Source organism: Calliphora vicina, chromosome 1, assembly GCF_958450345.1.
Source record: "Calliphora vicina chromosome 1, idCalVici1.1, whole genome shotgun sequence".
Lineage (NCBI taxonomy): Eukaryota > Metazoa > Arthropoda > Insecta > Diptera > Calliphoridae > Calliphora > Calliphora vicina.
In genome coordinates, this window is record NC_088780.1 from 97018747 (window position 1) to 97042377 (window position 23631).

Consider the following 23631-nt stretch of genomic DNA (forward strand, 5'->3'; position numbering starts at 1 on the left):
GCTGGTTTTGTATAGAAAATGTAAAACAAGAGATATAACAACTATGATAGGATTGTATATATCGCACACCCAGTTCAAAAGTGACACAACTAAAAATTTTACTTTTTCAGAAATCGCAAAAAAATTGAAAGTTAACAACAACAAAATACACTGATATTTATTTATTTATAGATAAACAAGTGTATTGTCCGTAACCAGCAGTTAAGCAAGTAGTCAATATATCCCTTAAAGACAGTAATTTTCACAAATGTCTGACTCTAATTTATATATTTTGGTCATTCGACAATTGTGTGCATTTTGTAGTGCAGAGAGAAGACAATTGGTTACTTTATACATCCCAAGTAAGACAATTGACACTTAAGTGTCTCTAAGTAATCTGGTAATAAGTAATTCTCATACAGTTTATTTTTATTTTTGCTTAAGTATACTGATATCACATGTAACATAGCATGAAGTCAATAGTCACTTTAGTGTCTCTTAGTAACCTATGGTGAAGTCACTTCAATTTTTTTTTGTACTGCACTTTATTTTACCCACCAGAAGCGTTAACTACTTTCGATCAGCTATGATATATCACATTGTAATCAAAAGGGTCAATTAAACACCTGCTTAAGACATACGCGTATTAAAATAACTAGTCAAGTAGCTAATCAAGTAACCAGTTACAAAGCTAGTAAGGTAACTGATGCTATGTAACCAGTATGTGAAGCAAATGCGTTGCCTACTTTGGACCAGCTATTAGACAGTCCCATTGTAATCAAAACGAGACAATTGAACCCCTGCTTAGGACATGCCCGTGTTAAAATGACTACACGCAGAGAAAAAATATAGTTGGGCATGGTTACTGTAACCATTTCAATATTGTTACAAGATTTTTAACTAAATTATAGTCACAGTAACTATATGATTGTGGTAACCATAATATTGTTAATTTACGATTCACATGATTGTATCAACCATATATATGGTTACAGTAAACAAATATATGTTTGTGACAACCATTCATATGATGAAGGACTTATCGTATTATGTTGCTCTCGGCTTAAGGCTTATCATAATCTGAGAACAACATATTATGATAAAATTATTCATCATAAATAAGGTTGCCACAAACATATATTTGTTTACTGTAACCATATATATGGTTGATACAATCATGTGAATCATAAATTAACCATATTATGGTTACCACAATCATGTTAATATTTACTATGACTATAATATTGTTAAAAATCTTGTTACACTATTTAAATGGTTACAGTAACCATGCCCAATTATATTTTTTCTCTGCGTGTAGTCACGTGGCTATTGAAGTAACTTGCTCCCACCCTAATTGATGGGTAAAATCACTAGATCGGTATTGTCTCCTAGAACTGCTGGGTAGTTAAAGCATATAAACCCGAAAAATGAATTTTGAGTTGTGTCACTTTTGAACTGGCTGTGCGATATGTATGTGTCCAGGATACTTAAACATACAAATAGACCAAAAAAGAAAATGTGCAAAGAGTTTTCAGTAAATAAATTTTGTTATAAAATGTATGTATGTGAATCTGTGAATGTGGATCTATGTTTTTATATGAAAGGAACATTTTTTATTACAGTCTATGTAGGTGTGCAAAATACATTTATTTTCCGCTAGTTCTGTACAGGATAATGGACACTTTCTAGGGATTGAGTGTAAAGCTAAATTTACTAATTTGGACCGGTGTAATAATAGTCCCAACGATATCCAAGTGGAGATCGGGTAATTGACCATTCACTTTAAACAGTCATGAGCCTTTTGGGCTGGCTAGACAAGTCACTAGGCCTCAGAACTTCAGGGTTACTTACTATTAAATTCATATAAATGTCCTTATATGTTTGTATATGTGTGGGATACTAATACACCTACATGTAGTTATACATATGTACATAAACAAATATGCTCTTTAGCAATGACCTATTTTTAGAGCTTGATATCAAATACACACACAACATACATAGTTACATAGAATATTGTTTATTTTTGTTGCAACTAAAGTATCTCAACACCCAAGGAGAGATGTTAAACAAGAGATAAAATTAAATATATAAAATAGTAAATCAAAATAGTGAGATACAAAACGAACTAAATGAGATGTACCTAGATTAATTTTATGACTTAAAAATGCGGGATTTATAATAGATGGCGTATCTTTTGAACGCGGTTTTTGTATTATTTAAATGAGAATTGAAAAGGAGGCAATAATATTTAGTATATATTTTCCTAAAATTTTCTCATACTTAAAAAAGTATGGTCGGGCTTGAACCTTGATCCTACACTAAGTAAATGAGCAATAACATTTTTCTTTTAAAATTTCAATAACACAGTGCAACAAAATCGAAAAATTTTTAGAGGCTTTTTAAACCAATACACAATTTTGATGTATTGTGGTTTCAGTAGTACAAATATGGTCCAAATTTTAAATTCTATGCGAATTTTTGTAGATGTTTCTCCACATAATTTATGATAACTCAAAAAGTGTTAGTCCGATATTACTGAAATAAACTTAGAAAAGTTCAAATTTACATAGCCTTTAATCCGTTTATATATTGCGTTTTAATCGGCTCAGTAGTTTCGGAGTTATAATAACAAATTTAAGCAAAAAATATATTTTTTATGTGAAAATAGCAAATTTTTGTGTTTTAAAAAAATCATGAAAAATCGAAAACGGTAGAAATTATTCAGGTTTATTACTTTATCTCAAACCCACATATAATAGCAACAAAATGAGATATCGATCATAAAAATCGATTGATTATTTTCGAATTTATTCACAATTAAGTGAATTCACTCATTTTTAACATGCTCCAAATTTTATCGAAATATCTTAAAAATTGCGACCTGTTGTTTGGTTTACATGGACAGCCAGACAAACGGACGGACACCGGTTAATCGACTCTGATTCGATCGGTTACTTTAAGGTGGATGCTAATATTTTTGGGCTTTACAAACATCATATACCCTCCCCACTATAGTAGTTTAGATTATAAAAATGAAATTGTCCATGTATGAAATTGCATCACGTCTAGAGCAATTTGCCTGATTTTTTTATTCGATTCGAAATTTTCAGGAAAACACAAATTCCTGGTAAAACTCGAAAATTTTTCATTTTTAATATATAATCCTTTCACATTTTTTATTTTACTTTAATTTAGAAACGGCGGAGTGATGAAATCAAAAAAATCCTTAAAGGACTTTCTACAGTTTTAACATAATTAGTTAATATTTAGTCTGCAATTACCAGTTGTAGAGCATTTAAACGATACCATACGTCTGGGTGCACATTTGGGTGGCCCTTATTTTTCACTTTTTCGATTATCCAAAGGACTGAAATTGTTTGTTCTTGGTAATCTTAAAATCAAATACTTCAAATTTTAGCACAATCTGATAATGTTTAGAAATTGCTACTTTAATAAATTTACATTTTAAAATAAATACAAAGCTTCTTAAAGTGTTAAAATATAAAACAGTAGTTATTTATACAAGAAGTTTAATTGTCAGAATGGGTATGTAAAGCAGGATAGATCTTCAAATTGTAAAAATTTAATCGAAACAGTTAAATTTGAAAATAATTTCAACCTCAATTACGATTAGAGGTAACGATAATTGCTGTTATTTTGATAGCTTAGCGGTAATGGTAATTGAGCATAAAGAGTAGTTTAGGGGTAACGGTAGCTTTTTTTTCAATATTTAATCTTTAAAGCAAAATTTTATATGTAATTTGGGAGCATCAAGTATCCATATCAAGTGCGTCACCCTAGTGCACCTAAATTCCCAGGCATAAATAAATGTTTGTTATTTTTTGTGTTTTGTAAACTTCTTGTAATGCTGTTGCTCAATTTCTATGTTTTTTTTTGTGGTTGCAGTTATTTTGTATTTTAACTAAAAAATATGGCGTCATACATTTTTAAAGTTTATTTTAGAGCTACTTTTATGTTATTTTTTTTATTTTATTGTATAAGAAGGCATTGAAAGGAGTTGTGCAAAATTTAATGTTTCGGATAAAGAAGCTGCTTAAAATGGATGTTGGTTGAAAGACGTATGTTTTGATGGTGTTTGCGTGGTAGAAGTAAAATGGCAGTGTAGCCACAGTGTGACACACAAATGCAAAAAATGGTAATCAATATATATAACTTAAGCTTTCAGAATGTTAAATCTTTTTAATAACTGGTACGATTAAATTGTATATGAAAATTATTGAAGAGAACCTATGATTTAAGACCAATGAAGGTAATGTGAATTATAGGATATCAATTGAATACATAAAGAGTTAGATTTAGATGAATTTCAAATGACATAAAATAAAAATAATGTGATTAAGTAAACAGAGTTTAAACTATGCTTTGTACTTATTTTATGAAAACATTTTTAAAATGTAGCCTTCAAATTGTTGCTTTTTATACCATTTTTTTTTTTGGTTTGGCCTGATTTTCGAAAGTTGTGCTTGTATGGGAGCTTTGATCAATTGAATTGTTTATTTGAAAATCCAGACAAGCAACAAATTATTCATTTTGAGAAAAACAAAGAAAACTTCCTAGCCTCCTAAATTTTTGTTTGCATTAAACGATGCATTTACCATTACAAAATAGTAATCGCCCAAAAACTCAATTTTGGATTATTATTTATTATGAACTGATCTTCAAATTTCAACCTGATAACGATATTTATAATACACTGCCGACCGTCTGTCTGTTAAAAACACGATAGAGTGCAACTGAAATGAGCTAGCTAGGATATATCAGACAAATTATTTATTGTCACATATTGATGGTGGGTATACAAGATTCGGTACAGCCGAATATAACACCACTATTTGCTTTATTAATATAATTTCTTCTTTTTAGAGCAAATTTCAAATTTAAATTCAAAAATTGTACTTGAATTCAAATGTAACGATTTTAACGGCTGATTTAAAAGTAGCATAATGCTTTCAAATAGCAGTGCTGTAATAGCAAACTGTAACCTATCTGTGGGCATTATAAACATTGAATAAAAGCTTTCAGTTGACCATTGATCGTAAGTATGGCAACGCTGTTTGCTGCGACCGTATATTCGAATACGAATATTCAGTTAAAGAACATTGCAGAAAGTACACCACAGATGGCGTATGTATTAGAAAACTCTAGACAGTTAAAGAGCAATCTAGAGTGTAGATGGCAGTGTTATAAATAGTGGCAGAGGTTGCAGTCGTTAGTGAGTTTATCAGAGACGCTATTCAAATAAACATCAACTGAGTGCCTTAAAGTGTGCTGTATTTGTCAAGTGAATTCGTGTACATTATAAAGTTTGTCTGTATTTCTGCGAATTTATAAACGTGTATAAGAAACATTGAGTGACTATTTAATTCTGTTGTTGTACATTTTAAATAAATAAAAAGTTGTTACAATTTTCAAACTACTAAACGGCTTTTATTTGCAATCAAAAGTATCCGGTTTATTTAAAGGAAATAAACCAACGTTTTGAAAAGGTTAAAATTTAACAATACTTTAAAATTCATGAACTTTTTTTTCAAAATTTTTAAGTTCGAAATTGAAAAATTACACAAATAAAACTAAAATTGTCCTTTTAAGAATCCTCATGATTTGGAGATTATTTTATCATCTTTCAGAAATTTGCGAACATAAGTTCGAATTTTCGAACATAATTTCGAATTTTTTCGAACATATTATTGCATCAGGTCTAGAAATTATTTTAACAGCTTTTACAATTTTTCGAACATACCTTGAAATTTTCGAACAGGTCTAAGCATGAATGCCAAATTTAAGCCTATTCGGGCTTCGAGAGCCGGGTCAAAATTCAGTTAAAAATTTTGGCCTATAAACAAACATCGCAAATTGAATTAAAGCTTTAAGCCTTTTTACTTCAAATGAATAATAAAGCTTTTAAAGCTTACGTTCTATATTTTTCTACGATCTTCAAAATGTCTGTACTAAAGTTGGAGAGAATAGCATTTCCATAGTTACACGTTGACAACTTTTTCATTTCATTTGTTAATAATATCTCATTTTGGAAACAAATTTTTAGTTACTAGGTCTCTATATTAAACCATAATATAAGTGTGTCTGGGATTATCATATATTTATTAAAAATAAGTTCTTTAAAATAAGATTTGTTTAAAAAACAAGTAAGAGAGATGTATTCGGCTGTGCCGAATCTTATATTCCCTTAACCAAATTATTCTTCAAAATGCAAAACACACAATTTAAAATTTTATTTTTTTTTTCAAAAATTTGGTTTTTTTTCATTTTTTGGAAAAAAAAATTTTCGAATTGTTATTTTAAATTTAAAATTTTTTTTTTGTTTTTTAATTTTTTTTTTGGTAAAAAAAATACCCTTCTCATGAAGGTGAAGGCGTTCTTTTTATACCCTTCACCATGAGTGGCAAGGGTATATATAAGTTTGTCATTCCGTTTGTAATTTCTACATTTTTCATTTGCGACCCCACAAAGTATATATATTCTGAATCGTTATAGATAGCTCTCTTACTAGTTGTTTTATGTCTTAATAATCTGTCTTACAAAGAATTATATTATTAAATGCTTGCAAATCAAATGATTTCTGGGCAATTTCGATGTATTCTTCGAAATTTTCAATTATAGTGCATGTGAAATACAGGTTTATTGATTTAATCTAACAAATGGTTTTCTTCTATTCCACTGTATTTTAAGGGATAATAAACATGACATCGTTGTTGCAAGTCTCGTTGGGAAATATATAGCTAAAGTATTAATATCAATCTTCACATGTATATACAATCCTTTTAACAGCTTTCACCGACAGCAATGACTGACGGCAAACATCAACAGCATTATCAACAACAACATAAGACTTTTATCACTACGTTAACAGAGTGGTGCAAGAATTTACTCTTTAAATATATTTTAGAGACATATTTCAAGATGTTTCTCAAAGCAAAATGGGAATGCCAGAAAATGACGTTTTCATATTAACCAAGATATATTAATATCGTTATAACATTGATATGATAATGCCAAATTTGTGGCAAGATTAAAAACATTAAAGTTGTTCTACTTTTAGGGTCACCGTAGAGTCGTGCTTTGGTTTTTCCTGTGTTGTGGTGGTACAAGATTCCCATAATCACAGTATTTTTAACCCGAGGTTGTTTTTGCAGTTAAATATTTCCTGATAGAGTCGTAATTTTGTAGTTACAGTATTGCAGTCATGTCGCCACAGTTTAGGCTCATTTATCTAAATTTATATTTGCTTATTTATCACTTTAATCATGCTGAAATCTAATAAAGATTGAATCTATTTAAAATATGCAAATCTTGTGGTTTAAAAGTAGTTGTGGTAAACTCTTTACAATTTCTACATGTTTGTATATGAAGTTATGAAATTATTGCTCATGTGATTAAATTGTAATTAAAACTAATATAATTTATAGTTTATTAAATTAATAAACTAAATAATAACTTAACTTACCTTGTTTGTATGTTGAAAATGCTAAGTATTCTAAAATGTCAGCTTTTGTAAATGCCAGTGTACGATTTCTGGGATCATCCAACATTCTAGTCATGGCTTCGTTCATCCATAAAACGGTATGATAATAATCATGATTGACATATGACTGACGTCCCAATTCAAAACAATCATCTGATGACATTTCAGTACTAAAAACAACAAGCAAAGATGAAATGAGTTTGCGAAATTATATTAATTATGGGGGTATTTTATAAATCCCTGCACATGACACACACAATGTTAATATATAAATTTTTGGGAGACTTTTCAAGTCACAACTAAATTCCCTTACCTATATTGTATGCCATTTAGTTCTCCTTTGGCTAAACTTGAAGTTTCTAAATTGTAAGTATCTTGCAGGCGCATTAAAGCCACCGCCGCCCCATTCAAATCCTCATCGGAGGGGAATTTCAATATGTTGCGGAAGTTTGTTATATTGGTTAGGAAGTCTAAAACAGAAAATGATTTAATTTTTTTTTTAAAATTCATTTGAATTAATAATTTGTATTAAAATTTACCTCCTCCCACATCATGGGCCATCAGATTTTCCACTTGTTTCCAATCTGTGGTTAAACGTTTTGTAAGTAAATAGGCATTTATAGGATTTGAAACATAATTTGTAATATCGACAGCTGCTTCAGCATGTTCTCTTTGGTATTCAAGCATTTTACTGGAAATATAAGAAAGAAAATAAAACATAAATAAATAAGTAATGTTAAGACAGAGATTCTCTAATAAAAATAACTTAAATATATTAAATTTACTTCTATCAAGTTATTTGTAGAGCAAATATACATAGAGCGGAAACTAGAAAAAACTCAAACAAAAAAATTACTCAAAAAAGTTACTTATACGAGTGTTGTTTTTGTTTTCACATAGTTTTTTTAATAATATTTTTTCACAACTTAGGTTTTTGACAACTGAGTTAGGTCTTTGACAGCAGAGTTTCCGTTCTACGTATAGTTCTCTATGTTCATTACGAAATTTTCAAACCCATGTGTTTGAAATTTCGTAATTATCAACACATAAAGGCTCTAAGATTATTATACCATTCACAATAGTGGCAAGGTTATATATTTATAGGTTATATATAAGTTTGTCATTCCGTTTGTAATTTCTACATTTTTCATTTGAGACCCCACAAAGTATATATACTCTTAATCGTTATAGATAGCGGAGTCGATATAGCCATGTCCGTCTGTGTGTTGAAATCAACTTTCCGAAGCTCCCATATAACTTACATACACGATTCATACATCAATATCTCCGAAATTCCGGCTCGGTTTCTATTTAAAATCGAGAAAATCGGTCCACAAATGGCTGAGATATAAGGAAAAAACCAGGACAACCTCGATTTTTGACCCATATCTGGATTACTAAATCATTAATAGACAATATGGGTATCTAATGATAGATATTTCAAAGACCTATGCAACGACGTACATAAGACCATAGTAAGTTGGACCTACAATGGGTAAAAATCGGAAAAAATATTTTTTAACTCGATTTTTTTTTTCACCAAAAATTTTTTTTTCAATAAATATTAAAAAAAAATTAAAAATTAAATTTTTTTTTAAATTAAAAACAAATTATTTATTAAAATTTAAAAAAAAAAATTAGAAATTAAAAAAATATTTAGAAAAAACAACTGGAAAAAAATTTAAATTTTGTTTACCTAAAAATATTTAAAATTTTTATTTGAATTATAATTTGGTGAAGGGTATATAAGAATATAGCTCTCTTACTTGTTAAACATTTTAGTTGTTGCTTTCATTTACATGATGTTGAATAAAGAATAATGATGTAACACAGATTCAGGGGATAAACGATTTAAAATTATTCAGTTTAATTAAATACAAATGGTAGTAGTTATTTTCACAACTTTTTAGTTCAGTTAGTTTGGCCACGAACCATATACAAAAATACTAATCGCAAGTATGAATTATTGGTTCGTGAATAAACTACTAGACTGGATTGAGTATTTGTTCATGTACTGTCAGCCAATGATGCCAGGTTTTCTAAAACAAAACGCACAGTGTATTTCAGGCAGGAATATATGTATTTTTATTGGGTATCAGGCGGCATTTCTTATCACACAACTCATATACTACCACGTCTCTATTAGTCAGCTAACAAAACGCACAGTGTATTTCAGGCAGGAATATATGTATTTTTATTGGGTATCAGGCGGCATTTCTTATCACACAACTCATATACTACCACGTCTCTATTAGTCAGTTAATGTAAGAAAGTGCTGTGCAGCCTGGATCGTCTATCTGACACTACTTTAGTTTGGGTGCCTGAGAATATGGACTACTTTGGTAATGAACAGATCAGAATGCGATCAGCTTTAAATATCTCTAATGCGATGTCAGTAGAAGATTTGGACAGATATAGGATGTCGATAAAAATTATTGGAACATTTTCAGGCATAAATAGTTATTTGCAATATTCGCCTGACACCCAACTCTGTTAGTCAGTAAATGTAAAAAGGATGGGTTGTCTATCTGACACTACTTTAGTTTGGGTACCTGTGCATAGAAACTATCTTGATAATGAACTGTCTAACGATTTAGTCAGAATGCGATCAGCTTCCAGCGCTGCATCAGGATACATTAAATACACATTAGCGGTATTCACAATATCTCTAAAATGTTAATAAAATTAAATGCTAATAACAAAGAAGTTATGGAAGAAAATATATTTGGTTTTTTCTGTCCGCTTTGGGATGGATTCTCTATATAATAGCTTTCAATAAATTACACCATAATAATTGATGAAAAATGAAATATGCAACTTATAAACCATTACCGAAAGACCACATCAAGGCTGCTGTCAGTATTAACGCGTCACTTAATTACTTATTAACCAGCTCACTTGTGTCCATAAATTGGTCCCTTTGTGATACCCTAAGGATCATGCTCAGGTCCTTCACATGTCAAAATTGGGTTCAGTGCCGAACCAACCTGACGCACGAATGAACGAATCTATCTTCCTGACATCCACACCAAAGTGACCCGGCACCCAGAATAACTCCAGGTTAGAATGTCTCGCCATCTCGTTAAGAGATACCCGGCATTCATGTAACAATCTGGATGTCGAGTTGATACCAGGCTTACTGTCAGTATAGATTCGGATATTCACATCAAATAACCTATAGTACTTCATCCAGTGTAACGCCCTTTTTATCGCTGAAATTTCAGCTTGAATTACACTACAGACTTAGAGCTATCTGTATAGATGACAAACGTGTCCCTAGAAGAAGGTAACTCACCCACAAACGATACAGATAAGCGTCTCTCGATAAAGGGTAAGGGAATGCAGTAGTCAATGTTGACAGGGAAATAAGGAACACTTCCCAAAATAGACGCATGGTCGGTACCAGGCCTCCATGCTCCTACTGCGCTTAGCCTGACCGCCGAATTGATTGCCAATTGTTTGGTCATGAGATCAGCCGGTAGCTAGTGTATCATAACGAACAGAGCGTTGGGTACGCGTAATCATTAGTCCAGAGATTCGCAGGATTATTTCGATCATCCCACAGTAGGTACATTTATTAAGACCCTTCCAACATACTAGTGCTCCATACATTAGTATGGGCTTTACCACCAGTCAAAAAGCCATTTCGCATTCCTAAATCTAATTCACCAGGTCTTCCCAATGGCCCTTCTACAGGCATAAACAGCGATAGTCGCTTTGGACGCTGTCGCATGGACATTCGGGCTCCATGGACATCATCAGCATATGCAACAGTTTTTCACTTCATGGAATCTAATTTCATGAGCAGTATATTAATGGCAAGATTCCACAAGAGTGCCGATCTGGACGAAGGTGGAGATCGATCAGACTTTCCATGGCCTTTCCAAGGACGATATACTAATAGGCCTAAAGTCCTTGGGTCTAGTATGAGAAGCCTTCCCTCCCTTAGGTATGAAGGCTACATTACATCTGGTCCAAGACTCCGGAATATATGACCAAGCTAAGCTGGCCGAATATATACGAGTCAATCAGGGTATGATTAAATCCTCTTTCCGTTGCAGATCAGCCGGAATGATGCCATCAGGACCCGGAGATTTTTATGGGTCAAAGCTACGCAGGGCCCATTTTAGTCTGTCCTCGTTTATGAGAATTGTGACTTCAATATTCCCAGCAGAAAATTCCCCAATGAGTGCTAGGACATCATACAAATCTACAAATTCCCCTTCAGCGACCACTATCGAAGTTGTTCTGTCTAGAACAAAGAAAAGGAGAAAACGCTTATTCAGCTTCTCTGCGAATGTCCGGCCCTAACTGTCCAGACTTAATGACCTGAGATATCTCACGTTTCACTTTTTCATACTTACAAATTTGTATAAATTTTCTTAATGTGACTGAGTCAGAACCAATGACTTGTGTTTATTATTACAACTTACCGTTATAGTTAAAGGTAACTTTAAGCAATAGAAAAAGGTACCCTTAAAGATAACTTTAACTATAACGGCAAGTTGTAATAATGGCCCTTAATATTTTATTCAACACAAGTCATTGGATCTGACTCTCATTATTACTAACCCTAAACTGTCAGTAGTCAAACTGTTTTTTTCTCGGTTTTAAAATGTTTGCAGGAAAGTTTATTTGTCATGACTGCTTTACATCAAACACTATAATATCATGGAATGATTGGCAGTGATGACACACATTTTTGCAATTACCGCATTATTTTAGTTTTACTGTAAAATGTTTTATTAAAAATTTAAAAAATTCTTGATGACATGAAATCATGAGATTAAGTTAATTTATTTTTCAGATACTTTAAGTTCTTTAAAACAAGCGGAAATGTTCTCTCTTAATTTTTTATATATTTTTAGAATAACAAAATATCAGAAAGAAACACACTTTTCATTATTTTAAAATATACAACATTTTTATTTATTAATATTATACAACATACTTAAAAAACTCTAAATCATAGTACCTAAATTTAAAAATACAATTAAACTAAGTAATACATCTTACTTACAATATAATAAATTATTATTCAGTTATTTTTTTTATTAAATACAACCATTTTCTGCACCATAATATTTATACAAACGTACAACAATAACTTATAATAAATTAACTTAAATTACATACTAACTACTTAGCGAATTAATTATTTGTATATACAGTCTTTCGAGTCGAAAATTCGGAGAGTTACTTAAATGTATTATTATATGATTTATTATTATAAGATTTTTTGGTATTTTAGCCGTCATGACATGTTATTAAATTATTAAGTTAATTTAAAAAAAAAAAACAATTAAACAAAATAAACGAAATAAATTTAAAAAAAATTAAATCTAAATAATTACTAGTTATTACGATACAACTAAATTACACTACATCAACACGATTATCTGGTGGTGGACGATAGCACCACAAAGTGCCAATTACACCCAGGCCAATGAAAAACATGGTGAATGTTGATAGACCCAAGATAATGCCAGTGGTGACATCATGTAAAGGTAAACCGGGATAGGGATCTAGCACTAGGATTACTAGGAGACCACAGCATTTTAACAAACAAAACATGGTTACCAAAATGTAACCAGAGGTATAGCTTCTATTGGGTAACCATTCACAGTGGCGCGATCGAAAACCTAAGAAACCCAAACCGACACCACTGATGGCAGCCACTAAACTGAATTGTAGATAAAATGATTTGCCCATCTAAAAGAGAGAGAGTAAGAGAGATTAGTTTGTACGTATATTTAAGAGATAATTTGACCAGTAAGGTTCTGTTTATATATAGAAAACGACAGGCGATAAACGACGGGAAATTTTAGTTTCAAGTTTGTTTGGGAATAGAAAAAAAATTGAAAAAAAAACTATATTTAAGAACATTTTCAATTCCATAGCAATATTAATTTTCCAGAATAAAGAACTTCGAAAAAAACAAAAAATAAGGCATTTGCATCATCACCAATGAATTTCTGAAAGTGTTCTGTCAAAATTAATGTTCTACTCATTCGATTTGTTGTCATTGTGGACAAATAACTTCCAAAACGGCAACTTCCAATTCGAAAGTAGCGAAAAATTGCATCTTCTTCATGAATTTATTTCTCATTTATTATCATCAATGAATTTATCTTAGAATTGTCTTAGAATGAATGTTCTGCTTTTCAAAACTTCAAAAAGAACGCGAATCATCATCACCATTTGAGGCTGAATGTTCTGCTCATTTTATTTTAAGTAAGTATTTTATTAACAATTACTTCTCATTGTTTGAAAAAAGGAATTCAAAAGATGTGAAAAGAAGTAGTGAAAAATTCGGAGCATTCAATTTAACAAATGAAAGCTCTTATACTTTTTGCATTTCTAATCATTGAACTGGAAGTTGTGCAATTATTCGAGACATATTACAAAAATATATCCAAAAATCAAATTTATCTTGGTTTTTTATCATCTCTGATATTTATGGACCGATCTTCACCATGAATTTATTCATTGTATTCTTCATTATCACCCATGGTAGGCGTTCATATTGTTCAGGTTACGATGATTTTCGTCAAACAACCCGAATGTGAACAAAAGAGCGTAATAGAGCGTAAAAATACACACAATTCATTCAGTTTCTTGATGCTGTTGTGGATATTTTATTTTTTACCCAAAAGAGCACACAAATTAAATGCCTCTTTTTGCCTACCAATGATTATCACCAATTATCACAGTATCGTCTTCGAATTAATGCTCTGCTCTTAAAAATTGCAAAAACAAGTAGAATTTCGAACGCGAATAACCTCAATCATTTGATGCTGAATGTTCTTCTCATTTTATTTCAAGTATTTTATTAAAAATTACTTCTCGTTGTTTGAAAAAAGAAATTCAAAAGATTTGAAAAGAAAAAGTGAAAAATCTGGAGCTTTCAATTTAATAAAAGAATGCTCTTATTCGTTTTACATTCCTACTCATTAAATTGGAAGTTGTGCTTTTAATGCACTGATTTTAAAATAATCCCTTTGGAATGGCATACGAAATCCGAGACATATTCAAAAATATATCCAAAAATCAGGGTAGTCTTGGTTTTTATCACATCTCTGCTATTTATAAACCGATTTTGACTATTTTTAAAACCAATATTCTAGAACGTATATGTGAGACCTTTGAAAAGTTGATTCCAAACAATATACAGACATTCTTAAATCACATTCGTAAATTAACTTCCTTATATATAAAGATCCATACTTTATAATATTCTCAAACGAATATCTGAGATATCGTTCGATATCTAATCGATATTTAAGGTTGATATCAACCAATATTCAGACAGACGGACATTGTTAAATCAAGTTTTCTATCTATAAAGATTCGTATTTTATATTCGCAAATAAATTACAAATTGAATAATGATCTGTGTGCGAAGAAGCGTGTAGAAATATATCATCTCTCAAATTAAAACCATTTTTATACCCTTCACCTTCGTGAGAAGGGTATATATAAGGTTGTCATTCCGTTTGTAATTTCCACAATATAATTTTTCGACCCTATAAAGTAGCATATATGTATATTCTGGATCCTTACAGATAGCGGAGTCGATTAAGCCATGTTCGTCTGCCTGTTTAAATCAAATTTCTGAAGACCTTTGGGAACCAAATCTTCAATAATTCTGTCAGACATGCTTTCGAGGAGTTTCCTATTTAAAATCAGCAAAATCGGTCCACAAATGGCTGAGATATGAGGAAGAAACCAGGACAACCTCGATTTTTGACCTATATCTGGATTACTAGGTCTTTAATATAGACAATATGCATATCTAATGATTGATATTTCAAAGACCTTTGCAACGACGTATATTAGACCATAGTAAGTTGGACCTACAATGGGTCAAAATCAGAAAAAAAATTTTTTAGCCCAAATTTTTTTTTTACCAAAAAAAATTTTATAAACAACAAATTTTAAAATTTAAAATACAAATTTGAAAATTTTTTTTTTTGAAAAAATTAAAAAAAACTTCTTTGGCAAAAAAAAACCTAAAAATATTTAAAATTTTTGTTTTGAAGTATAATTTGTTGAAGGGTATATAAGACTCGGCACAGCCGAATATTGCTCTCTTACTTGTTTAAATTAAAATATTCCTAAATCTCTTTCTTCGCTTGCTTTCCTAAATTTCTCGCCTGTCGCATTATAAAACTAAATCCTTTAATTTATCCCACAATACTTACATGAGCAATCATATACACGATCAGTGCCGAATTCATAGAACTTCCCAGCACCAACATTAGCGATACTATGGCCAAAGTTATGGTAGCACTGGCTATTTTCTGGGGATATGAATTATTGTTGTGTGACTTTTGCTGTATACTACTGCAGTCCTCATCTTCCTCCTCCAACTGAGGATGCATACGAGCGCCCGCTAATCTTGGCTGTATAACAGCCATAGAACGATCGTTTTGCAAGGGCATTACCGTTTGTACAGTCTCATAGTGCAGTCTTTGCGGGGATAGTTGTGAATTTTTACGCGGCATTATGGGTGGTGGTGGAGGAGGGGCAGATTGTGTAGCATTTTGTAATTGATGATTGTAGTGCATTCTCAAATCCCTTTGAGAGGCATACATCTGACGGGGTGTGGTATGTTGAGAACGGCTCTGTGGCTTAACGGGGGTTTTACGTGGTGGTGTGGAGAGTAGCTCGTGTAACATTTTTGTGGCTTGGGGATTTTTTAGCGGGGTATTGGGATAAGAGGATAAATTAGCCATGGATACACCTTTTTGTGGTGTAGAGGTGCGCATGGGAGTACGGGAGTGTTCATAGCCGCGTGGCAGGAAATTCTCACTGCGATTCAAATCGGTATTGCTAAGACAGGTTTCTTCTTCCTCATGGTGTTGTATATAATCCTCCTCATCCTCGGCCGGTATCATGGCATAACGATGGGCTTTGCCATTGTGCAGTTGTATTATTTCATGATTATCATCCACCAATTCTTCATCCTCAGCCGTGGGCACCATTTGATATCTTTGATTGGAGTTTTTGTCTACCACCAGAAAAGTTTTGCTGCCAAAATCACTGGAAAAGGCATGTTTAATTTTGGGCTGCTGCAAATTCTGCGCTGAGGATTGGCGATTTTGCAAAGATGTCTTGCGTTTGGGTGGTAGTCGGGGCTGATCCAAAATGGGAGGTAGGCTGGCATAAGGCGCTGCCGAGGGATCTTCATGAAAAGAATGCGGTTCTTCTGGTTCCAATTGTACTTGCGAAGAATAACGATCTAAATCATCTTGTGATTTGGCATAACGTCTGGTAGCCACTAAGGGTGTGGGAGAGTTACGATTATTTATAGTGGGCATAGGTGGTCCCGGTACTATAGCATAGCGATTGTTTTGATTGGAGGGCAACTCTTCTACGGGCACTAAAGCATAACGTCCCGAACCCGATCTATTTTCAAAGGTTTCATTTAAATGATTTGCACTTTGAGGCCTAATAGAACGCGCTGGTTGTTGCTGTATATACTGTGAGTGCTGCTTTTCCTGCAGTTGCTGCTGTTGTTGCAGACGGTGTTGGTGTACAGCTGGTGTAGTTTCGACCATCGACTTTTTAATGGCCACCGAACGCGTGGACATGCTTCGTTGCATGCGCAATGGACCTTCGCGCGGATCATAACGCGTTGTATTCGAATTAAAATTCATTTGTAAACTACGATTATAAATTGACTCTACATTTTCTTTGTTGGCAGAGGGCACGGGATAAAATTCACTGTTCTGGCAAAAAGCCGGATTTGTATAATTATGTTTAGACATTTTTTTTGTTTTTTTTAATTTTTTTCTCTCTTTTGTTTTAATTTAGTGTCTGCACCATATAGATAGCACTTTAATTAAACATGAATTTTGTTTTTCTTTTATTCTTTCTTTAAAATTATAAAATAGTTTTCGTTCTTTAGTTAACGAAATGAAACGTGTTCACTCTCCGAATTATTGTACAAGACTGATATTCAAACTGCAGTTGCTGAAGGTAATTCACTTCGAAACTCAGCCATCAAAATTCAACTCAAACAAAACACAGAAATAAACAAAAACAAAAAATACGTTAAATATCCAACCATGTATATCGTCATCAGCCTTAGAGCTCAGCTCAAATAAATTTTCTTCCCCCTTAGAGTTTATTTTTCGGTATGTCAAGATACCAGTACAACATGCAACTTTCAATACAATCCATAAACACACACACACATTATAAATACACGTGTAATAAGGTTGGCGCGTTCCGCTTAAGGAAACATCTGCTCCTTATGGATAGACTCGGTACAAACCAAATAAATACAAACAAAAAAACACCAAAATATTCTACATACTCGTACTACTGCAACTCATTTCGTTTCATTTCATTTAAAACACTGTTAAGTCGTTGACTCGTGTTATACTCGTATTGTCAAGAAATGAGGGTTGAAAATCTAAAAAAATTATTATTATTTTATATCTTTTGTAGAAAAACGCAAACGCAGCCGGCTTTTATTAACTTTTTTTGAGAAAACATATTCATATACGAATAAATAAATAAATATCTACTAGAATGTATATAAAAACCTTTATATAGTTGTGCAAACAAACGTTAAATAAAATTTCTCCTTTTAGCTCATAGCATTAGGAATTTTCTGAAACGACCGTTACTTTGTTGTTTAGTTTTTATTCAAACAAACCACCAACCACCCCTTTATATGAAAATATAAATGGTAAATATTTCATTTAACTGACCCCCCACATTTTCTTATTGATTCATGACACCTTGTTAGTAATTATTTATTTTTACTTTAAGAATCCCTAAAATGCATTTTTCAAATATTTATTTTGAAAACTTTTATTACCTCCCATTACATATTATTATTATTTTTTGGTTGAAAATAGTGTCCTTTTATTATTTTTCTATTAATTTCTTTCCCTGGAATATCTTGTTTCAATTTTTGAATTGATTTACTTTTTTTAGTTTTTGTTCAAATTAAATCTCTTTTGTCATGTGGGTGTGTTTTGGAAATTTACATTGTAATTTGATTACAGGATAATGTAGTTTGGTGATAAATCTTTCAAAAAGGTGTGTTTTTGGAAATAAATCAAATAGTTTCCTATTAAGTTCCCATAATACAAACTGAATATGTAAATAAGCTTGGATTGTAAAACAATACACTTTCTTATGAAACTAATAATACAAAATTTCCATATGATCGTGATATATTAAAGTTCAATTCAAAAAAATCCTAATTACATTCTTAGGATATTTAGAGGCTTGGGAAAAAACTAACTCAGAAAATGAGGAACATCCAAAAAATTAAAACAGAAATTGAATTTACTACTCGGAAGTACTGGAAATAAATTCCAAAGAAACTTGATTACGACATCTTATAATTATTTATTATATACATATATAACTGATGATGTTTTGCTAAAGGGTCTTCCAATAGGGACTTCCTAACTTTGAGTTGATAGCGGTCATACTGATGTGAACTGGCCATCGAGATCGTGCTATTTGACCATGTACACATGTATATGGCTGGGCTAAAGAAGTGGCCACTTAAAATCCGTACGCACTGTAGTAATCATAACAAAGCTCTCAGTTATCAAAATGGAAAAAGATTTACATATGTTTTTAACAACAAATCTACCGCTTTTCTACAATGAATTGCAAGTCATTATGTTTAGTTTTAAAAAGTCTAGACACAATGGAAAAAGAAGCTAGTGATAAAATTGTGCACAAATATCTTGAAAATCCGACTTTGTCGTGTTAAAAGAAACCCAAAATCTGATTTTTGGCAGATATCAAGTCAGAAATTTTACATCTCGGCAGCTCAAGGTTGTGTGGTATTTAAATATGAATACGTAAAATTGAACAAAAATATTAATTTGGCAGGCAATCCACAGCTGCTGTTAGAAGAGTCAAGATTTTCAGAAATGTTTTTAAAGAATTTTCAGAATTATATGTAAAAATATAGTTTGGAAAAGCGATTGTTGTCATTTATAAGACATCATACATCTGATACAAAGTTTTAGTCAAGTTGTCATTACTCAATGACAAATTGTCATTACTCAAATACAACTATGAGGTGGTATAATGAGAATAATATTGATGTTATAGCAAAACACATCAATTAAACAAATTGCCCAAATCTTCGTCCAATCGAGATATATTGGAAAATTGTTAAACGTAAATTGAAAAAGAGTGCAGGTACAGTAAATAACCAGATTTTGATTAGAACAAAGTGGAATAAATATGCTGGAATAACGGTAGAAGTGGGAAGTAAAGTTGTGCAGCTATTAATGAAAAGAAAGGCCAGAAAATGTATTCGAAATAAAGACACATAAACCTGCAGTTATATTTTTTTCAAAGCTTAATAATTTACCTTTAATTTCATGTATACAATGTTAACATACTTTGTTTCATTTAAAAGTTATGCTCGTTTTAATCCGTCCGGATTTTAAGTGGCCACTTCTTTATAGCCCAGCCATCGATCAAATTCAGCCTGATTTATGCGACAGTGTCGTGACAAATTGGAAATTTGCAATGCACGCTACCCGGCGATGTTATGTTCTGTACATAATGGCATCGATTATTTAAATGAATGTACTAGATGATAGATATCTTTCACACACTTTGTTTTATTTAAATTTAAAGATATAAAGAACTTAATGAAAGACCCTATATATATTTAAATCAATGCTAGGAATGGCGAGTTTTATTTTAATCAAATAACCATTTATAATTTGTATTATTCGAGTGAACGATTAATTTGTTTAGGCATATCTTTGTAATTAGTTGTTCAATTTGTATAAATTTAGTCTTATATTAATCGTAGGTATTTAAATTTTCTGAGTATATTACCAAAAAAACCTTTTCCCATGGAAAAAGTATAAAAAATTCAAACAATATCCTTTAAGCAAGGATATATTAAAATACATATTCCAAATTTCTGTACATTATTATTTTAATAACAGACCTTAATGTAACGATAAATATTGTTACGAAGTTGCACTAACTATTTGAAATTATCGGTCTGTAACGACTGCTTGCAACATTCATCATGTTCATAAATATCATCATCCATCAGTAGAATCTTCTACTTATCAACAATGTTTGATAGCATGCAGTTATTAGCATTATAAGTATGGCAACAGTAAATGTTTAAGCTGCTAACATTAACATAGCATTCGAGTATTCTAGTTTTGTCCGTTAAGAACAATCGAGGCTACTCGAATGAAGATGACACTGTGTATAAATAGTGACTGCTGTTGCAGTGGTTAGTGAATTTATTACAGGCGATGTTAGAGTTAACATCAACTGCAATATTTTACATTATAAAATGTGTAATTTAAGTGTGTGTGTATTAAAATATTGACTATTTAAATTGTTGTATAAATTTCAATAAATTAATAGTTGTTACAAATTTTAATCCACTAAACTGCTATTATTTGCAATCAAAAGTATTCGGTTTAGTTAAAAGAAATAAACCACCGTTTTTAAAAGGTAAAAACGTAACAATATAATAAATATATATATAAAATGTACCACAAAAATATCGTATTATTATGAATGTCTATATAGATGTTTACTTATATTTTCTATCAAAATGGAAATATTCTTCGATATCGGTGTGGTCCGATATACCAGTCGATAGTGTGCTGAACTATTAATCTGAGGGTTGCGGGTTCGATTCCCGCCAGAGACTCTGGGTGCGAAGCAAAACGCTTTGCAGTTTGTGTTTGTTTATAAAAAAAAAAAATATTTAAAAATAACACAAGCGAATTTCTAACTTAAAATTAAAAGCAATTTTTCGGTGTCTTTCTAGTTATTGAGACAGTATTATTCATATTCAAGTTAGACATACATATATGGACAAACCCATATTCTTTTAAAATCTATGAAATCGAACTTTATTGTTCGGGACTGAATTTTACAAATACGCACTGGACTGGTTTATTGCGTGATTTAAGTTTTTTTTCTCTATTAAATAATATTAACAGCGAAGAACTTGGTAATTATAAAATGCAAACATTTAAGGGTCACTTGAAAATTTCACAAAATTAACAACTTCTGTTCCATTAATTTTTATTAGCAAAAAGTTTTAATATAGATATAAAACACTGTTGAAGAGTTGTGGCAACTTGCTCAATGAGAGAGTTAAAATATTATTTCAATAAATGTTTGTAAGCGGAAAACGAGATACTTTTATCCCAACACATTTTACTGATGCAGATTCAAGATCCTTCGTGAAAGTTTTTAAAGCTGAATGCAGTAGTAAGCTTGTAACAAACTTTATCCTAAAATCGGGGGACCCAAACTCGAAATTTGCTGAGCTAAAAAACAAATACAAATTTCGTGGTATATCATATGGGCCTTATATGGGGGATATGACCAATTATGGACCGATCACCATGAAATTAGGTCGTGTGATTTATGTCTATATTAAAGTTAACTATGTTGAATTTTGTGTGTTTACCAACATTTTTAAGCGATTTATGCACGTTAAAGTGATTTTCGGAAGCGGGTCTATATGGGAGCTATGACTAATTATGGACCGATCGTAACAAAATTTGGTGACATGAATTTTGTGTATATAAAACTTATTTGGAGCGGAATTTGTGGAGATACATATATAAATTAAACATTTATGACCGATAAAGTCCAATTTCGGGAGGACATTTGTATGGGGGCTAGGTGAAATAATGGACCGATTTCAGCCAGTTTCAATAGGCTTGGTCCTTGAGCCGAAAAAATAATATGTTTCAAATTTCATCGAAATATCTTCAAAATGCACAAACGCATAATACCCTCCCCACTATGGTGGTGTAGGGTATAAATATGAACATTGAACCTCCATAAAAAACAAAGTAGAGTGAATTTCGAACTTCTGGATAATTTTAAATTGTGTATGACCATGGAAACATGTAGTCCAAATATGATCAATTTCAGAGGAATATAGGTTCAAAATTGTATTGTAATAAAAAAAAATACACTCAAAGTAAAGAAAATGAGCAAATTCACTTAATTGTGAATAAATTCTAAAATAATCCATTGATTTTTACGATCGATATCTCATTTAGTACCCACTACATGTGGCTTTGCGATAAAGTAATAAAGCTGAACAATTTATGCCGTTCTCAATTTTTCATGGGTTTTTTAAAACACAAAAATTAGCTATTTTCACATAAAAAATATATTTTTTGCTTCAATTTGTTATTATAACTCCGAAACTAATTAACCGATTGAAACGCAATGTACATATGAAAATTTGTACTTGGCATGTTAAAAATGTTTTTAAAATTTAATCATTCAAAACAAGAAAATTAACTACTCAATTTTATGTATATCAAACAAAAGACGAAAATTTTGTGAAAATGAGCGAATTCACTTAATTGAGAATAAATTCGAAAATAATCAATCGATTTTTATGGTCGATATATCATGTTGTTGCTATTATACATGGCTTTGTGATAAAGTAATAAATCTGAACAATTTCTGTCGTTTTCGATTTTTCATGATTTTTTTAAAACTAAAAAATTTGCTATTTTCATGTAAAAAATATATTTTTTGCTTTGATTTTTTATTAAAACTCCGAAACTCCTGAACCGATTGAAATGTAATATATAAACCGAATGCAGGTTATGTAAATCTCAAATTTTCTAATTTTATTTAAATAACATCGGACTAAGCATTTTTGAGTTATCAATAATTATGTGGAGAAATTTGAATTAAAATTTTTTTTAAAAAAAATTTAAAAATAGAATTGAAAAATTTGACCATTTTTGTACTTAAGTAACCTTTTAAACCATATATATTTCATCAGTATTGGTGGACAATAACATACTTAAAAGTGTACCACAAAAAACGTGTGGCCTATTTATATATAAGATTGTTACGAAATTGTACTTGAATTCAAATATAACGATTTTAACGGCTGATTTTAAAGTTGCATAATGCTTTCAAATAGCAGTGCCTCTCAAACTGTAACATATTCTTGGGCATTATTAACATTGAATAAAGGCTTTCAGTTAACCATTGATCGTAAGTATGGCAACGCTGTTTGCTGCGAGCGTATATTCAAATTCGAATATTCAGTCAAATAAAATTGCAGAAAGTGCACAACAGATGGCGTATGTATTAGAAAGCTCTAGAATATACGAGCTTTGACA

General features: G+C 31.3%; 2 protein-coding genes across 2 annotated transcripts in view; both read right to left on the reverse strand.

Annotated features, from left to right (window-relative positions):
* The window catches only part of PH4alphaEFB (prolyl 4-hydroxylase subunit alpha-1), a 97864-nt gene that overhangs the window by 12769 nt on the left and 61464 nt on the right, over positions 1-23631 (reverse strand). Inside the window, exons 3-5 of the mRNA XM_065515204.1 lie at positions 8023-8174; positions 7797-7953; positions 7466-7653 (exon numbers count right to left, since the gene is read on the reverse strand). Coding sequence (XP_065371276.1) covers positions 7466-7653; positions 7797-7953; positions 8023-8174 — 497 coding nt within the window. The remainder of the gene's footprint in view (positions 1-7465; positions 7654-7796; positions 7954-8022; positions 8175-23631) is intronic.
* spdo (sanpodo) lies at positions 12824-17259 on the reverse strand. Its single transcript, XM_065515205.1, has 2 exons — positions 15688-17259; positions 12824-13195 (listed from the first exon to the last, which is right to left on the reverse strand). The coding sequence occupies exons 1-2, from the start codon at positions 17254-17256 to the stop codon at positions 12860-12862; spliced, it is 1905 nt and encodes a 634-aa protein (XP_065371277.1). The 5' UTR covers positions 17257-17259; the 3' UTR covers positions 12824-12859.